At 43.9% G+C, this 20,141-nt stretch overlaps 1 protein-coding gene across 2 annotated transcripts in view; it reads left to right on the plus strand.

Annotated features, from left to right (window-relative positions):
- The window catches only part of ELMO1 (engulfment and cell motility 1), a 294,722-nt gene that overhangs the window by 59,288 nt on the left and 215,293 nt on the right, over positions 1 to 20,141 (plus strand). Inside the window, exon 7 of one of the 2 annotated variants that reach the window (XM_054385177.1) lies at positions 7,391 to 7,482. In XM_054385177.1, coding sequence (XP_054241152.1) covers positions 7,391 to 7,482 — 92 coding nt within the window. Of the gene's footprint in view, positions 1 to 7,382; positions 7,483 to 20,141 lie in introns of both variants that reach the window. The other variant, XM_054385176.1, reaches the window with a different exon arrangement.

The raw sequence follows: 20,141 nt of genomic DNA on the forward strand, positions 1-20,141 counted from the left end.
TCCTTAGTGGAAGAATACTTTACAGTCTTTCAGCATCTCTCTGCTTCCAGCTTCCATTATCCTGTAGACTTCTCTATGTAAAACTATGTGATTTGCTTCACGACCCTTAATTACATTGCACCCTGGTTTTAGGACCCTATCATATTGATGATCTGAATTCATTTATTCATTTGGACACAGCTGAATTTTGTTTACTCATGGGACCAAGGCATTACTCACTTTTTTTTATTCATCAGTGTAGACATAAAATCAGTAATGGAAGCGTGACTGAAATTTTTATTTTTATTTATATTTATTTAATTTTATTTATTTATTTATTTTTATTCATCAGTGTAGACATAAAATCAGTAATGGAAGCGTGACTGAAGTTTATCCTAACTTTGGAAGTTAAATCCTGCCAGCAGAAGCTTCAGTTTAACATTTTGTTTTCCATCAGTAGCACATGAAATGGTGCAATTTAAATAACACAAGTTCTTGAGTTTGGGACTCTTACTGATACAGATACCAGGAGATGTGGAACACTAGGTTGTGGAAGCTGGCCTGTTGGTCCATTTAGAAGGTAAAGTTTATGCACTAGTGCTCTGGGGAGTGTAGTTGTTGAGCATCCTGACTGTTTTCATCCAAATATTAATGGGAAAAGGTCTAATGAAACAAAAGCTATTAGGGAAAAATAAAACCCTTTAGAGCTTGATATAATGAGCTAAACTTTGCAGCTTCCACTTGCTGTCTTCTCAGCTAAAGAAACTTAACAGAATCCAAGTGCTAACTTTTGATTTACAGAATGATATATTCCATAAAGGGCCAGTATGTCATTATCCCTGGGAGCTTCCACATGGTAGCCTGGCTTGCTTAAACCCCAATTTTTACAGAGATTTCTTCTTTAATAGCTTTCTCCACTGAAGAAAGCTCTTCACAAATATGATTTATTTTTTTTCCTTTTAGCCTTTTGAGTTTTAGGGGTTCCCATTTTATTTGGGGATTTTCTTTATCACATAGTGGCTAATAGAATCACAGAATCAGTCAGGGTTGGAAGGGACCACAAGGATCATCACAAGTTCTAACCTTCCTGCCATGGGCAGGGACACCTCACACTAGATCAGGCTGGCCAGAGCCTCATCCAGCCTGGCCTTAAACACCTCCAGGGATGGAGCCTCAACCACCTCCCTGGACAACCCATTCCAGGCTCTCAGCACTCTCATGGGGAAGAACTTCTTCCTCACATCCAGCCTGAATCTCCCCACTTCCAGCTTTGTTCCATTCCCCCCAGTCCTGTCACTACCTGATAGCCTAAAAAGTCCCTCCCCAGCTTTCTTGTAGCCCCTTTCAGATACTGGAAGGCCAAGAACTGGGTTTAAAAACAAACAACAAAACCAACCCAAAGCTCTCTGAATTGACTTTTGCATTGTAGCACAAGCCATGCTGAGTGGAGAGTGGTGCTTGTTCCGGTGTTGTTAATTATTTCTGCTCTTTTAAGAAAAGCTGATCCATTTAAGGCAATGACCATGAAATGAGCAAAGCCAGGAATTACAAAGATAAGGAATTAGAGAAAAGGTAATTTTAATTTCATCTTCATGAAGACCCAGTGTGTGATAGCTCCTCTGGGCTAGTTGCCCCATGCGGAGAAATGCTAAATGGACCTCAAAGTAGATGTGGTCATACTCCCTAATAAGAGTATCTACACTTGAATTTATTCAGGAGTAGTTACAGTTCTGTTTAAAATTCACAGATTGTTTTCTTTAACCAGAGATCATTTTCAAGCTTAGAGAAGTCCTGATACCAGAGATACAAAGCTAGTGCAGGGTTGTGGAATGCAAGTGGTTTAAAATCAGTAGGGCTGGTCTCTCCTAATGAACACGGTCAAGCTGTACCACAAAAAAAGATTTCAGTGGTGCTTGGCATGACCAAAAAAAAAAAAACCCACAAAAAAAGCATCTCTGTTAATTTCATTGTAGCAGTTAAGGGCATTTTTCTGTAATCATCTAGAAAAACAGGGGCAACCACCCCTACAGATTGTTCAGTTTTCAGCTGGATTGAGTTAAGGACCCTCCTAATTTGATTTGGTGGTGGCTTAGCTACACTGTTGGAAAAGTTGCCTGAAGAAACAAGGCAGTGTAGAAGCAATGGAGAGTAGCCATAGCAATACAAGAGGTGCTTAGCTACGCCCTTGGGGAGGTTGCCTGAAGAAACAAGGCAGTGAGGAAGCAATAGAGAGTAGCCATAGCTTGCAGAGCCTCCTGCTGCATCCTCAGCCTTCCTTTTAGACTTGGTGTGGTTCTTGTCCCCATGGCTTTTCCAGGGCTCTCCTCCTCTGGTGCTTAGACATACGCTGCTCCTCTGTTTAAATTTATTAATGGCCATTTATCCTTGACAACTCTAACTTAAAAAGCTGTTTCTACTCTTTGATGTTGCCCTCAGTGATGATGTCAGGCCTTTCAGCTGCCAGGTATTAGGTTGTGAGCACAGTTGCTGAATGATAAGGGGCTTAAAGTTAACCACTTCCCTAACTCCTGCATCTGGGAGCAGGCTGCTATTCTCCTGTTGCCCCCTCCTCAGATAAAGTTGTTTCTTTGCTGCCTTCCCTCTGTACAATTAGAGGATGGCTTTGGTTCTGTTTTGCCCCTGAAGAATGCCTTGTCTGAGGTGTGCTTCTGGTCTTAATGGGCTGGTGGCTGTGTCCTGGTTGTGATAAGACAAGCAACAGTTCATTTCCAGGTTCTCCTATGCAATTTTTATACTCCAAAAGCTGAGACAGTCCATGTAGCTTTATAAAAGCTTATATTGCTTTTTGTTACCTGGTGACAGCTGAGCCTGACTAATTGCCTCAATTAAAAGAATCATTTTGAGCAGCTGCCTATTTTTCCCTCCTCAATAGCAATAAAACAATTCCATTTTAAGACTCATGTTAAACATGGATTGAGATGCTTTTTTACATTCTTCTCAGAAACATCTAGGGAATTTGGGTGCTCAAGTCCCATTAATTTATTTTGATGACAAGTCCAAATTGCTTTAGGCATCTTTCAAAATACCAGACATAGTTCTATATCTCTATCTGAGGATTACTTGGCACATGTGATAACAAGACAGTTCAGCATGTAGCAATGATTCTATGAAAGCAGGTGAGGCAGGGATATGGTGGTCAGGGTCCCATGCACATTCCTCTCATCTTTTTTGCTTTTTTGGTGTGTGGAGAGTTTTTCTTCACAGTTTCTTAAAGTACAAATGCAGACAGTTCCTAGGAATGTAAATGAACAGGCTTTGACCTGGTGTTTCTCTAAAACCTAGAGATGGGAAGTGCAGCTGTTGACCTCCTTGGGCAAGGTTGTCAGAGGTGCCCAGGCTGTGGATCAGAGCAAGGCCATCCATGGACACTGGAATGGCTCATGCTGGGACAGCTCATGGTGTTGCAGACCACAGCTTTACACTGCTTAAAAGACTTTTGATGGGAGCTGCTTTTGGTGAGAAGGTGCTTCATGATGACCAGCTCACCCATCCTCACAGCTGTGGTTAGAGAAGGGGAGTGAGCAGGGAATGGGGAAACAATCAGAGAAACATCCAGGTTGGAAGAGACCCTCAGGATCACCAAGGCCAACCCAGAACCCTACTCTACAAGGCTCACCCCTAAACCAGAGCCCCAAGCACCACATCCAAAACACTTTTAAACACATCCAGGCTTAGCGACTCAACCACCTCCCTGGGCAGCTCATTCCAACCCCTGACCACTCTTGCCCTGAAAAAAATTTCCTACTGTCCAGTCTAAACCTACCCAGTCACAGCCTGAGGCCATTCCCTCTTGTTCTATCAGTAATTACCTGTGAGAAGAGACCAGCAGCAGCTTCCCTCCAGTGTCCTTTTAGGTAGTTGTAGACAGCAATGAGGTCTCCCCTCAGCCTCCTCTTCTCCAAACTAACCATCCACAGCGCCTTCGGTCACTCTTCAGATTTTTTTTTCTCCTGGCCCTTCCCAGCTTCCTTGCCCTCCTCTGCCCTGGCTCCAGCTCCTCCACATCTCACTTGGATTGAGGTGCCCAAAACTGGACACAATAGTCCAGGTGTGGCCTCCCCAGAACTGAATCCCAGGGCACAATCCCCTCCCTGCTCCTGCTGGAACTCATCAGCTTGTCCTAGGGTACACTGTCCCCACCTAAGAGCCAGAGCCCTGAGTGGCATTCAGGAGAGGTTGTACAAGTAGCTTGCCTGAGAGCATAATGTCATTAAAATGTCAGTGTTAGTGAGAGATGAAATTGCAATTACGTAGTGCATCTTTCTGCTATTTTTAACTCTCTTGCTGTGGTGACACACATTAAAATGCACCTTCATCAGGAAGTGCCTTCAAATTGAAGTCATTTTGCCAGAGCAGTGAGGGCTTGGAATTTACAGAACAGTTCTGACCAAGAAAGAGAGGCCCCATTATTTTTTATTTTTACTTTACTTTTTGTATGCCTAAAACTGAGTTTTACTAAAAGGGTGTGCTGAACAGTACAGCCCCTACCACATATGTTCTCATATTTCTGCTTCAGTGAACAAGCTTTCATTCCCTTGAAATTTCCAGCATCTCTTCTGTCTGCTGCTCTTAATAGTTTGAGTGCATCCTGTGCATGTGTGTTTGCAAATGAACTGCTTGGAAGTCTTATTTCTGCCTCTCTGCTTGTGTTTAAACACCTAACAATGAACCACCACCCCCCTTTTTCCCCCCCTCCAGATAATGTTAATCCTTATCTTGCTCTAGTTACCCTGGAGATTGCTTTCATCTCTAGCTGTGCTATTCCTAATGCTTATCCTTTAAGCTTGGGCTTTGACTTTTGCAATGCCACTTGGTGTATAGCTGTGTGTGCAGGTGCATCTGTAGAGCTGTGCACTTAGGAAACACATCCTATGCTGCATCATGCAGAGTGTTGGAGCACTTCTTGCTGCTTGAGTAGTCCCAGTGTTGGACCTCTTCACTCTCATGCACGATGGGAAGGGGTGGAGTGACACCTCGTGGGGCATCTGATCATTTTAAGTTGAAAACTGCTTTCACCTTGGGGAGGGACTTTGTAGGATATCAGGTAGTGACAGGACTAGAGGGAATGGAGTAAAGCTGGAAGTGGGGAGATTCAGGCTGGACATGAGGAAGTAGTTCTTCCCCATGAGAATGGTGAGAGCCTGGAATGGGTTGTCCAGGGAGGTGGTTGAGGCCCCATCCCTGGAGGTGTTTAAGGCCAGGCTGGATGAGGCTCTGGCCAGCCTGATCTAGTATGAGGTGTCCCTGCCTAGTCTAGTTTCTTAAAATAACAAAAAATCCATATATTTGTGGAAGAATTCTGTCACAAAGATGCATGAGAATTTAATCCAAGGAAGCCTTTCCTAGAGGTGCTCTTTGTTGTGTGGCTTCATAAATAGCCATTTTCTGCTAAAGGAATGGACTTGGGGGGGGGGGGGGGGGGCACAAAATGACAAGACTCTGGCTGATTAAATTTCCTGCAGAGCCTTATTGTTATCTTGTTATGAAATCCTTAGTTATCTGGCATGCTAATGATGATATTTAAAAACCTAATTTGATTCTGAAAAGGTTTGCAATGTTAAAAACTGAGCAAACAAGCCCAACCCCCCTCATCCCCCAAAACAAACCCAAACTCTTCCAGATCACTTATTCACCAAACAAAACAGTCCTTGTGGAATTACAGTGGATTTTGGGGAGATGCTGTATTTTTGGTTGTTTGCTATTTGATGTTGGTTCTGTCTTGTCATAAATAATTAAAGCTTACTGCAGATACCCTTACTTGCTGTGGAAATGAAAGATTGGGTTTGGGTTGTTATTTACTCACAAAATGTCAAGAATGGCAAACTTATTTTTTAGTGGAGGGCTTCTGGGGAGCTTTAATGAAGAAGAACTCCTTTCTTAAGGGAAGGGGGGCACCAAAGGCTGCCTCTCACCATCACAAATACAATGGCAGATGATAGCAACAGATCCAGGGAATGGGCAGATGATAGCAACAGATCCAGGGAATGGGCAGATGATAGCAACAGATCCAGGGAATGGGCAGATGATAGCAACAGATCCAGGCTATTAAGAGTTACTACATTGAAACTGCTTTTCTGCCTTATTCTTGTCTCCTGCTGTAAATATTTTCTATCTGAGTGAATGGCTGCTCACTTATTTGTCTTGAGTTGGTGCAGGATAGTTAGGGGAGCAAATCACAGAATAAGGATTGCCAATTACTTTGCTTAACTATGGCTTTAGCACTATAGAATAAAGCTTAGAAGAGTATATGACAGAGTTTACTCAGGTTTTCAACTGGCTGAGCTTACTTACAGTTCCAATCTGCACAAATTGGTTTTGAATGTTCTCTTTTTATTAGGTAAAGCTGTTGCATTCAAACCACTGGGACTATTCATGCTGTGTAGATTGATTGTATGCTTATGCTTGTTAATGGCTTAGAGGCACAGAGTACCTTGCAGGCAGGTTTGGCAAGCCCTGAAGGGTAATGCACTGCTCCATTTTGGGCTCCATGCACTGCTACTTGAATTGAGTAGTTACCTCATTGAATGTCTGCAGTGAGATCATCATTATGGCTGGTTGGTGCCCTGACTACATATAGAAGTGAAATGAATCTTTCAAAGCTGCTTTCAACATGGGAAAATTCCTATGCAGCCTCTCAGGTTAGAGCATGCTATGTATGTTGAGTTTAGATCTGTCAGGAATTCAGCTAAGCTCATACAAAGACGCAGTGAATCTCAGACTTAGAGGTGTCAAATGCAGTGGCACCACCTGCAAACCCGAATCTGAGCTGCATGCTTCGATAAACTGTGGGAACTCTGCAATTCTCTTGACATAGTGGCCCATAAGGAGCAAAAGGAGACCCATCTCTCAGGTTCAAACAAAAACTGAGGCATTAACTATTGCTGCTCGAAAGAAAACATCCTCTGGTGCATTTTTAAAATACATTTGTTTCCTTGCAAGAGAAGGAACAAATGATCCACTAACTTTCTGCCACTCCACTTAATACAGAGGTACCAAAACGTGGCACTTCTGCATGACTCTCAGGATCATTTCCATAAGCTGCTAAGAAGCATCTCACTTCTTTTCTTCCTTCAGGTCTAGAACTCGGAGTGTCTAAGAGAAGTTTAATTTGGATTTCCTTGAGTGTTGCATGTGGTGTTCTCATGGGGATTAATTCTTTCTCTTCCAAAACTGCTTTCTTCAAGATGACTGTTCTTGATGTTCATCCTAAATTGTATTGGAGACTGTCTGCTGCACGCCTCTCTTGCTCTTCTGCTGCCTCTTAGTCTATAACTGGCTTAATTCTCCTGCCTTTCTGCCAGCTTCCTGCTGCTTGATTCCCTTGGTTGTTGCCCTGCTGCATTACTGGTGGTAAATGTTGTCATGACTCCTGTCTCTTGCAGCTTTGGAGATATGTTGTCCTTTACACTGACTGCATTTGTTGAGCTGATGGATCATGGGATTGTATCGTGGGATACATTCTCTGTGGCATTCATTAAAAAGGTAAATTCGTAATCAATGCTCTCTGTTCTCTACCAGTGTACATTTTTTGAGGTGAGTCATACTTGGTTTTTGTTTATCCCCAGGTGCATTACTTAGGTCATGTGTCTCAAGGCACATGAAAATGCGATTCAAGTGCTGTTTCAGACAATAAATGTTTGTAGCTGCAAGATCTGGGATATCCATGGGAGTGAAATGGGATAAACACTGTTAGGCTTATTGCACAAGAAATTACTTAATTACAGTGTGACCTCCCTGTGCAGATACCATGCAGCTAAAGCAAAAATGGATGTTTTGGTTGAATGTAAATGAAAATGACTCATACCATGTTTGTTGAAACAAAAACCAGCACTGAAATGTTTGCTCTGGGGCTGGGGAGGAAGAGAAACAGGTTACTTTACCAATGAAATGAAGCTGACACCTACTGAGTTTATTGAATTGAACTCTGGCCCTCCTGAATCTTGCAGCTGAACTCTGTGGTTTTGAAACAGAACTTTCCATGATTTATATTTTTTTTTTTGTCTTTTCCTATCTGGAAAAAAGCAGCAGAAACGTGGCAGTGCCTTTTAAATACAGACGTCTAACAAACTTCAGAGAAAAAAAAACTCACTGATTTAATCCTTATCATTTACTGTGGGGAACCTGCCACCACTCCTTTACAAAGAGTTTTCATAGCAGATTGAACTCAGAATTTATCAAAGTTTAAGGTTCAAAAAATCAGAGTTACTTCATGAAATTGCTGGCAGAAGCTGTAAGGAAAGACTTATAACCTGTGGCAAAGATATCTTCATTTTGATAGAGCATGTCAGAGCTAAGGCTTTGAAGTTTGGCTGGATAATTACTACCACCAAAGGAAAGCACAAATTTACTTTTGTTGCCAGAAAATCAGTTATGAAGAGCTCTAAATATTAAAACTCAGTTTTATCATAGAATGGTTTGGGTCAGAAGGGACCTCCAAAGGTCATCTAGTCCAACTGCCTTGCAGTCAGCAGGGACATCTTCCACTAGATCAGGCTGCTCAGAGCTGTGTCAAGCTTCACTTTGAATATCTCCAGGGATGGGGCCTCAACAACCTCCCTGGGCAACCTGTTCCAGTGTTCCACTACCCTCATGGTAAAGAACTTTCTCCTCACATCCAACCTAAATCTACTCTACTTTCAAACCATTTTCCCTTGTCCTATCACTACAGGCCTCTGGAAACAGTCTATTTCCAGCTTTCCTCTAGGTGTTCTTCAGTTTTGGTCATTAAAAATGAAAAATTTTTATAATTGATCTAGGGTTTGGAAATGATTATTATTAGCATTATCATTATCATAATTATCATTATTGTTAATACTACTACTATTATATTACTACCAATACTATTATTAATATTTTATTGTTATATTTTTGTTAGTCTTCTATTACTATTTAATTTTTTTTTAACCAATCCTGCAGTTTGGATAGATGATGATCATTATTGCTATCTTCTCATGAAAGAGAGAAAACTGTTTCTCACTGACTTCATGAGCTCCAAGGCTACGCCCAGAATGCTGTCTTCGCTAGGGCAGCCTACTGAGAAGTGTCTGACAAAACTTGCTTAAATGAGTTGAAATCAATCTGTTCTGTGAGTCACTCAAAATGGTTGTCTCTGACCTTCTCAACAGCTTTGTTGCTCCGTGGGTTTTAAAGTGACTACAGAGGGATGTGTTGTTTGCACCCCTGTTAGTGGCTCATCTCTCCTGGCTAGCACTTCCAGTGGTGCCCCTGGACAGTGACTTCATTGGGGAAAAACAAACAAACAAACAAAAGCATTTGCATGAAGTGCCAATGGGCAGTGAAAACTAATGGACAGGAAAAAGAACCAGGGAGAAGAATTAGGGCAGTTAGAAGAGGAACAGAAGGACAAAGAATGACAGAAATAGGGGAAAGAGGAGTAGATGTGCCCTGACCTGCCACACAATTGGGAGTCAGCACAGCAGAGTCCTCAGTGGGGCTCTGCAGGCAGGAGGCAAACCTAAAGGAGCATCTTTGGACCCTGGCTCTCTGGTGGCAATCAACAGCTTTCTTCTCACTTGCTTCTCTGATCCTGGCTTTTGACAGACCACTTGAGGTTGCTGATGGGCTTGCTGAAGTGGTTGACAGGATGGATAAGGGAGCATTGATAAGCTTCTGCTGGCTGAGGGGAAACTCTGCATCAAGTGCTTCTGTCCTTTGAAGCTCTTTCATCTTAAATGGAAGCCAAACTGGAACGGAGAGGAATTAATCCAAACTTTTTTTTCTTGAATAGTTCTCTGACTTAAAATGTAGAAGCCAGAGGAGACCTCAAGGGGAACCTCCAACTGCTCCTAATGACTACGTGCATGGTGTTGGATGCAGTCTCCTCCTGTCCTTTGGATACATAAAGGCTGCTGTTCCAACTGCTGCAAATCAGAACTGACACTTTCCAGGGGTGCTTTGTTCCTTATCTTAAGGGAAAATAGCATCGTTTGAAAAAAAAAAAAATCTTTATTATGATATACAGGAATCTCTCAAGACCTTGTTCTTGCTTATGACAGTGAAGTTTATTTCCAGCTGTGGTTGGCTGAAATTACCTTCCAATTATTTTGGAGAGCTACCTCCCAAAATAAAATTGTCAGACCAGCTGAGTTTGGGATGGAAGCAGATGAAGCTCTATTTACAAGCAAAACTAAAATCTAGAAATACGAAATGCAATGAATATGTACAAAATATACAACAGGTGTACTATATATAGGTGTGTATAGATATAGTTACAGTTAATAGACAACACAGAAACTCCTCAGACCCCCCTGGGTGGACCCAGGGGACCTGTTCACCTCCTTCCCCATTCCCCCCCCTCCTTCTCATTACCTTACATAGTAGTCAAAGCAGACATCCCCTGGCAAGGCCATGAGAAGAGACAGTTGCAAGCAGAACTGACAGAAGAAGAGGAGAGAATTATTTATGCCTCTGCTCTATATCCCATTAGCAATCCAATGAATTCTATAGACCTTAGCATTATTTTCCTACTACATCCAATGGTAATTCATTTTACTTTCAGTCTTTGCAGTCAGGATCTAGGCTAAAGTTCCCCCTTCAACCTGTGAAACCAGCTTCCATAACTGCCTGAAGGATTTGGATGGTAGCTGGCTCTCAAAATACACTCTAGAAATTGGGTACTCCCATCTTCAGTTCCTGCAAGAGGAGAAAGTTTGTAGAATGGTTTGAGATGGTTAAAAATAGCTCTCAGAATTACTTATGTATAATTGCTGTTTCATAACTGTGTGATGCAGAAGTCTTCACCTTGATGAATTGTTTACTCTGCCTTCTAAAAGTGCAGGAGTGGTCAAGTGCAACTCCAGTTCCTTACTTGAAAATGAGATGCACACTTTAATATTTTAGTATGAAAACAAAACTTTGAGAGATTTTCCTCTACATTTCTGGCAGCAGAATGGGCCAGGCAGTGAACACAACACTGCTGAGAAGATCAGATCTGTTTCCTTTGCTGTTCTTTCCTCTGTGGTCCTTATTGGTGACATAGTTTCATGGGTTTGTGTTTTATTTTGTGGGATTCTGGTTGCTTGCTTTGCTTTGGGTTTTCTCTGTTTGTTTGGGGTTTTGGTTTGGGTTTGTTTTTGTGGGGGGGAGGAAGGATTGGTTGGTTGGTTTGTTTTGTGGGGGTTTTTTTGTGGTATTTGGGTTTTGGTTTTTTTTATATATATTTTTGGTTTTGTTTGGGGTTTTTTTGCCTTTGTTGTTGGGGCTGTTTGGGGGTTTTTTGGTGGGTTTTGCTTCTTTTATTTTCTTTGCTGTTTTTTTTTTTTTGAGGTTTTAACTTTTGAATTCTTTCCTGTGCTTTAAGTGATGCTGAAATAGGAACAAAACTCAGATAATGTAGTTTAGTTTGCATAGGTTTCTTTTCTTCCCTCACTTCACGTGTTTTAACTCCAGCTGGAGCAGAGCACTGGAGCTGAATGTGTAAAGGCTTTGCAATTCTTTATTCCCCTTGGTATCAGCTGGAAGTTAAGCACCCAGCCACTTCTTTTGTATATGGCCTTATACATCCTGATAGGATTATGCAGCTATTAAGGCTACAGGTATTCCACTGGAAAAAAATAGTTCTATCCTTAATGAGTGTGGTGGTTTGAAACTGTCTTTTTAATTTTTCCTTGCAAAGTTCAGAACAGAGAAAGTGAAAGAATGTAAATAAGTCACTACTGGGTGTAAGAAAGCAAAATAACGATTGTTCTAAACAATTCCATTGGCTGCTACTATCATTTATCTAATCTAAAATAATATCTACAACAATAGGTGAATAAAGACCATAGTCCATTCCGGCTATCTCAGATGTAGATGATTCAAAAGAGTCAAATCACAGGAAAAACAGCAAACAGCTTGTTTCCTCGCAGATGGAGCGAAGGAAGGAACAGGGACTCTCAGGTGACTCAGGGCTCTCAGGGTTCGTGCACCGTAGATTCTCATGGACTCTCCTCTTGGGCGCGATGCTGTATCTGCGCAACACTCTGAATTTAACCTCTCTCAGCCAAAGTTAGATTTCTTTGTGGAATACACTGAATTTCACCATTTTCTTGCATCACCCAATAGGTGTGACCAGGACCTTCAGCAGAAACCACCCCTCGGACAGGTTTGGCCTCTCCTGAAGGAGAAAATACCCAAACCGTTTTGCCTAACAGATTCTTTTCTCTGATAACAGGAACTCTATCACCTTCTTCCTTTCGCAAGAAATCTGATTGGGCAGGTCCAGCTCGATTCACTGAACCTCTACTATTCACCAACCAGGTTGCTTGTGCTAAATGTTTCTCCCAGTTTTTTAAAGATCCACCCCCCATGGCCTTGAGAGTGGTTTTCAGCAAACCGTTGTAGCGTTCAATCTTCCCTGCAGCTGGTGCATAGTAGGGAATGTGGAATATCCACTCGATGCCATGCCCTTTGGCCCAGTTTTTCACAAGATTATTCTTGAAATGAGTTCCGTTGTCTGACTCAATCCTCTCTGGAGTTCCGTGTCTCCACAGGATTTGTCTTTCCAGACCAAGAATGGTGTTACGTGCAGTTGCATGAGGAACTGGATAAGTTTCCAGCCATCCAGTGCTTGCCTCTACCATAGTCAGCACATACTGCTTACCAGATCGAGAACGAGGTAGAGTGATGTAGTCAATCTGCCAGGCTTCACCATACTTGTACTTGGACCATCGGTCACCGTACCACAAGGGCTTGATCCGCTTTGCCTGCTTAATAGCAGCACAAATGTCACAGTCATGGATGACTTGTGTGATAGCATCCAGGGAAATGTCAATGGATCTGTCACGAGCCCATCGGTAGGTTGCATCTCTGCCTTGATGTCCTGATGAGTCATGGGCCCACCGAGCTAAGAACAGCTCACCTCGGTGTTTCCAGTCAAGATCAGGATCAGAGTTTGTGTCCACCTGGGAAACTCTTGCAGCTAGATCTGCCTGATGGTTGTGTTGTTGTTCCTCAGTAGCTCTGCTCTTAGGAATGTGAGCATCGATGTGTCTCACTTTCACTGGGATTCTCTCAATGCGAGCAGCAATGTCTCGCCACAGATCTGCAGCCCAGATAGGCTTTCCTTTCCTCTGCCAGCCATTCTTCTTCCAGTCTTTCAGCCAACCCCACAAGGCATTGGCTACCATCCACGAGTCGGTGTAGAGATAAAGCTTTGGCCATCTCTCACGTTCAGCTACGTTAAGAGCTAGCTGGACAGCTTTTACCTCTGCAAATTGACTGGATTCTCCTTCTCCATCTCTCGCTTCTGCAACTCTGCGCGTTGGGCTCCACACTGCAGATTTCCATCTCCGCTTGTTCCCAACAAGACGACAGGAACCGTCTGTGAACAAAGCATATCTCTTTTCATCATCAGACAGATCACTGTAAGGAGGAGCTTCCTCAGCACGAGTTACTCTCTCCTCTGGAGGTTTTGCACAGCTTGTGCCTTCTGGCCAGTTTGTGATCACCTCCACCAAACCAGGCCTTTCGAGATTTCCCATTCGAGCTCTCTGTGTTATCAGAGCCATCCACTTAGACCAGGTAGCATCTGTTGCATGATGTGGTGAAGAACCTTTGCCTTTGAACATCCAATTCAGAACTGGCAATCTAGGAGCTAGAAGAAGTTGTGACTCAGTTCCAATCACTTCAGAAGCAGCTTTCACTCCTTCATAAGCAGCTAAAATCTCTTTCTCTGTTGGAGTGTAGTTTGCCTCTGAGCCTCTGTAGCCACGACCCCAGAAACCAAGAGGACGTCCTCGTGTCTCCCCTGGAGCTCTTTGCCATAAGCACCAGGTTGGACCATTGTCACTCGCGGCCGTGTACAGAATGTTCTTAATGTCTGGACCAGTTCGGACAGGTCCCAGACCCATCGCTTGGACTACCTCTCGCTTGATCTGGTCAAAGGCTGCTTGTTGCTCAGGACCCCATTGGAAACTGTTTCTCTTTCGAGTCACATCATAGAGAGGTTTCACAATCTGACTGTATCCAGGAATGTGCAGTCTCCAAAATCCCACTATGCCTAAGAAACGCAGAGTTTCTTTCTTGTTGATGGGATTTGCCATGGTGGAGACTCTGTTTATCACATCCATTGGGATGTGACGGCGACCATCTTGCCACCGCACTCCCAGAAACTGGATTTCTCTGGCAGGTCCTTTCACCTTGTCTCGCTTGATAGCGAAACCAGCTTGCAAGAGAATGTCAAGGATTTTATTACCTTTCTCGAAGACTTCTTCAGCAGTCTCACCCCAGACGATGATGTCATCGATGAACTGAATGTGTTCTGGAGCTCCACCTTTCTCCAAAGCATCATGGATCACTGCATGGCAGATGGTTGAACTGTGAATCCACCCCTGGGGCAAACGATTGAATGTGTACTGAATGCCTCTCCAGGTGAAAGCAAACTGAGGCCTGCATTCCTCTGCTATGGGAATAGAGAAGAAAGCATTAGCAATGTCTATGGTAGCATACCATTTGGCCTGCTTGGATTCCAGCTCATATTGGAGTTCCATCATGTCTGGTACAGCTGCACTCATGGGTGGAGTTACTTCGTTCAAGGCACGGAAATCAACTGTCAGACGCCACTCTCCATTCTGCTTTCTCACAGGCCAGACTGGACTGGTGAAAGGTGAATGAGTTTTGCTGATGACCTTCTGACTCTCCAGCTGACGAATCAAGTTTTGAATGGGCACCAAAGAGTCACGGTTGGTTCTGTATTGTCTGTGATGCACAGTTTGAGAAGCAACCGGCAGCTTTACATCCTCTATCTCATGTTGTCCCACAACTGCAGATTCATCTGAAAGCTCAGGTCTGATAGACAACTTCAATTTTCCTCCATCAATTTCTACAGTTGCTATTCCAAAAGCCCATTTGTAACCCTTAGGGTCTTTAAAACGCCCTTCTCTCAGAAAGTCAATTCCCAAAATACAAGGTGCATTAGGTCCTGTTACAATAGTATGTTTCTTCCACTGCTTCCCAGTTAAACTTATGTCAACCTCTATCTTAAACAACTCTTGAGATCCACCAGTGACTCCCTGAATAGTTACAGATTCTCCCCCTTGATAATTTGATGGTATTATGGTGCACTGAGCTCCTGTGTCAACCAAGGCCCTGTACTTCTGAAATTTTGAAGTGCCAGGCCACTGGATGTACACATCCCAATAGATTCTGTTATCTCCATTATCCCTTACCTCCCCCTGGCGGAAGGCAGGGCACCCCTAATGGTGGGGATTACCTCCACATGTACAGCTGGCACAATGTCCAGCACCAGAATTAGGATCACTGTTGGAGCTATCAGAGTTGTTCTGGGAAACTGAGGAAGCGACAGCTACCCTCCTGGTATTGCTACCTCGGGATCTGCCCCTCTGCAGCTCCCGTAACCTCTTGAAAAGATCAGAAGTTGGTTGACCATCCCATCTGTTCATGTTCTCACCAAACTGATCACGCAGAGTTATCCAGATACTGCCACGTGATTGCCTCTGCTGTCTGTTTTGGTTTGACCTGTTCTGGAATGGCCTCCTTGGAGCACGTCTGTTCCTAACAGCTGAAACTTGTATCCATCTGGAGGAAGAGGAATCAGAATCATCCCCCTTCATCAAGTTGGATATGGAGGTTTTAAATTCCTCCTTCAGCTCTTTCATGCAATTCTTTATTTCTCCAGACAAAGTTTCAATGGCTGAAACCAAAGAAGTACGTGCAAGACTATCCTCCAATTGCCTCATTTGGTCAGTGAAATAGCCAACAGTGGGAGGCACTCCACCATAATTTCTTGCCACAATCCTGCTTGCCAGAATAGTAGCATAATTAGGAGGAGCAAGCTTAATGAGCTTTTTGGCAAGGCCTGTTCCAACAGGAATTTCATCAGGATTCAGAGTCTTATGATCTCCGTATATTATTTCTCTCACAGCAAATTCTCTCAGACGCTTGATTCCCTCATCTATTGTGGTCCAAGGCTTAGGGTTCCATGGTAAATCATCTCTGCTGGGGTATCTCAGCGAGACTGCCAGTAGGAGGCGTGCCCACAGAGAAGCTTTACCAATGCACTTGCCTAGGTGCCTGTCTATGCCTGTATCCTTTGAGAGCATCCCCAACTGAGAGGCCGACTTGTCGCCTACCACCAATGCTGGGGCTCCCATATCAAAACACCTGGCTAGCCAAGACAGGACTGGCTCATTATCTCCTCTGATGTAATCCTTCCTCACATGTCTAATTTCCTGTCTGGGTGCATTAGCTGACTGTATGTCATCCTCATCATCATCATCATCATCATCCTGAGGTCGCTGTCCCCATAATCCTATTTTAATCCTCTGTTGAATTTCCTTGAGTTCAGAGGCACTGCCTGCAGTTGCTAATTCAGCAGGGTCTACATCTCCATCATCCATGTGGGGTCTCAAAAGGTCTGCCAGAGTTTTAAGGCTAACCTTCTCTTCCTCACCAGAAGGATCTTTCTTAACAGAGGGACCCTGAGTAGAAGGACCCTCATCTCCATCTGCACCATCTCCTGCAGCATCTGCATCTCCTCCTGTAGCTCCTTTGCGCTTTCTGGTGATAGTGGCAACCAAATTCACTGGATTGGCTTTCACATTCACAGCCGAGTTGGAGGGAGTAGAGGAATTTTGTGCAGGGTTAGCAGGAGCAGAGGGAGTCTGTGCAGGGTTGGTAGGAGGTGTGCTTTGAGATCCTGCAGCCACTGCTGCGTCCATCTGGGCAGCAGAGGGAGGAGGAGGAGACTGTGCCTCGTTAATGGCGTCTGCCTGCACAGCTATGTCTGTCTGCGCAGCCATTTCTCTCTGTGTAACTATGTCTGCCTGGACAACCATTTCTCTCTGTGTAACCATGTCTGTCTGCACAACCATTTCTCTCTGTGTAACTATGTCTGCCTGCACAACCATTTCTCTCTGTGTAACTATGTCTGCCTGCACAACCATTTCTCTCTGTGTAACTATGTCTGCCTGCACAACCATTTCTCTCTGTGTAACCATGTCTGCCTGCACAACCATTTCTCTCTGTGTAACCATGTCTGCCTGCACAACCATTTCTCTCTGTGTAACCATGTCTGCCTGCACAACCATTTCTCTCTGTGTAACCATGTCTGCCTGCACAACCATTTCTCTCTGTGTAACCATGTCTGCCTGCACAACCATTTCTCTCTGTGTAACCATGTCTGCCTGCACAACCATTTCTCTCTGTGTAACTATGTCTGCCTGCACAACCATTTCTCTCTGTGTAACCATGTCTGCCTGCACAACCATTTCTCTCTGTGTAACCATGTCTGTCTGCGCATCCATTTCTCTCTGTGCAACTGTATCTGTTTGTGTACCCCTGTCTGCCCGTGCACCCCTCTCTGCCTGTGTAATCGAGTCTGTCTGTGTCGCCGAGTCTGTCTGTGTAACTATGTCTGCCTGTGTACCCGAGTCTGTTATCTCAGATTCTGGCAAAGGTCCCGCAGCTACTGCTGCTGGCTCTGAGTCAAAACTATCGGCAGCTTTCTCACAAACCTGAACTGTGATTTCCTGGTCACCGTAATCAGAATCAGAAACCAATTCCGAACCTCTCTGAGCTTTTCTATGTTTCCTCTTACATCTACGCAGGTCGGAAGAGTGAGTAGCCTTACGTCTTTCTTGACACAGTGCTATCAGCAGCCATATGATTATTCCAAGAAACAACAAAATTAAGGCTAGCACAAGATATCTAGGGTACCACTGGTTCCAAAGACCCTCTGTAGTTGTAAGAGGAGTAACAAACTCAAATGTGTCTGCTAGCAGATTCATAGTTGAGTTACCATATCTTCTAAGCCCAATAAGACCACAACAGAATTCAACAGCATTCAGTAACTTGTTCTTAACCCAAAGAAACGACTTATATGCCACATATCTCACAATCTTATCTATCATGCAAGAAATGGCCCATCTGTAGACAATCACACTGATAATAGATAAAATAGAATGACTCAGAACCCAAAACAGCTTCATTTTGCTTCCTAATCTGAGCAGAAATAAATCATACAAGCAATCGAGCCCCACGTTGGGCGCCAAAAATAAAAAGTGTGTCGGTGTGAGCTGAAATTCCCCCCCCCACCGACAATAACCAGGCTAGCTCAGTCTGGAAGCAAATGAAAAGCTGTATTTACAAGCAGAGTCTAAAATCTACAATGAAATGCAATGAATATGTACAAATATACAAAATTCACAACATTCACAAATATATACAATCAACAGAAAAACACACCCAAGCTCCCTTTGCTTCCCCCCCAAGGGGACCCTCCCAAAGGGGGCCTCCCTCTCCCAGGAGCTTCGCCCCCAGACCCCCATGGACAGAGAAGCAGAGTTTAGTTAGAGCAGAAGGTTGTTAACTTAGCTGCCAAGGTCAGTACGTGTTATCTTCAGCCAGAAGAGAAGAAGAAACAGCAGCCAGACAGCCCAGCAACTGCCCCCACTGCCGAACGCAGAATGTGCAGAGTGCCTACTTTGTTTTGGGTAATAGTTCTTAAACATTTCTATCTATCCAATGGAAGTGTTTAGAACAATCGTTATTTTGCTTTCTTACACCCAGTAGTGACTTATTTACATTCTTTCACTTTCTCTGTTCTGAACTTTGCAAGGAAAAATTAAAAAGACAGTTTCAAACCACCACAATGAGATGCAGCCAGGTTGACAGGTTTTCGTGTGGAAGTGCAGAATGATGAAGTTGCTTATTTCTGGAGCAGAGGTTGTATCTCTGTGAGCTTGAGGTTATTTTCGTCATCAGAATGTTTTGATAAATGACTGCAGGATAAGTTTTGACTGTTTGAAAACTCCCCCCCTGCATGTGGTGCTCAATAAGCAGGGAACAGCAAATAACAGGGGTTTGAACTCCTACTGGTTCTTGTCTCTTTTCCAGAAGGGCCTATTTTCCTCCACATCCACTATGGTAAGAGAATTTCTTTTTAGTCTAAATTTGCTCTCCCTGGAACTGGCCTTACCTCACTTTGCAGGGTGGGCAAGCATCTTATTTCTGGCCAGACTGGAGGCTGCAGCAAGGTGGTTATGAATACACATAGCTCGATGTGCAGGTTACCTAACAGACTTTTTGCATGTGTGTTTAGTGTGATGTACCAGAGCTTTATAAACACACAAGCCAGCTTCCTGTCTTGGGTTTGTGTTTGTGATGAAATACAGCATGGTCCAGGATCAGAAGAATAAATACATCTGAAGCAGCCTGTCCTGCCCTGAGGTTGCAGTTATCTATGCTTGTGGGGAAGCTTATCTATTAATTACCCTCACAGCAATAATTAATGAAAGGATATGGCAACGGGTGTTGATAAAACAGTAATCCTTTATTAGGAAATATGCCAAAACTCGTTAAAGGATCGTTTGTATGATGGGAAGATATATTTACAGAGGGAATTATGCAGTCTCAGTCAGGGCAAAATACCAAAGTATCCTATGCAAATTAGGAGGCAACAGCTTGGAGAGAGAAGGTCCCCGAGAGCAATGAGCACTCAGTTATAGCGGGGAGGAGACTGGAGAAGAACCCTTAAAAACAAAGGGCAGGGAATGAGTTACTCACAGCTATTCTCACCCATACAAGGGATGCTGCTGCTGCATTGGCTTTGAGGTGCTCTGGTAGGGTGCAGCACGGCAGACTGCTGGCAGGAAAGGTTTCCCGCGCAGTCCCAAGCTGGTCTGGCGTCAGCGGACGGCAGGCAGCTAACGATGCTCTTGGTGCTGCGTGCTGGCGGGGTTCCTGTGTGGGGAAACTGAGGCACGGCACAAGGCCAGTGGCAAGGGAAGCAGGCTCGGCCACTCTGGCTGTCTAGGCACTGACTTTTCTGGCTTGCATGTGTATGGCTCGTGGCTTTATCCCAGGGCTCTGGACCAGACCTTGAGGCAGGGCAGGGTTTGGAGCACGGCTTCTACAAGTTTGAGCAAGGCAAGGCTAGGCTCCCTAGCCACTTGTACATATACAAATGCTAGAGGTCACTTGGTCCAACGGGGCACTAAAGCTAATGTGTAGCTGCCCAATGGAAAGCCTTCTGCCAGGCTATGACCATAAAAGGCAGAGGCAAGGACCTCGTATCTGGGGGAGCTTTCATGCTCTGACCCCAGATGGGCATCTTGTTTACCAGAGAGGCAAGGGTCCTCTCCCCTTTGTTCCTTTTCCTGCCTTGCCCTGTTTTTGTGGCA

Source organism: Indicator indicator, chromosome 11 (assembly GCF_027791375.1).
Source record: "Indicator indicator isolate 239-I01 chromosome 11, UM_Iind_1.1, whole genome shotgun sequence".
Classification (NCBI taxonomy): Eukaryota; Metazoa; Chordata; class Aves; order Piciformes; family Indicatoridae; genus Indicator; species Indicator indicator.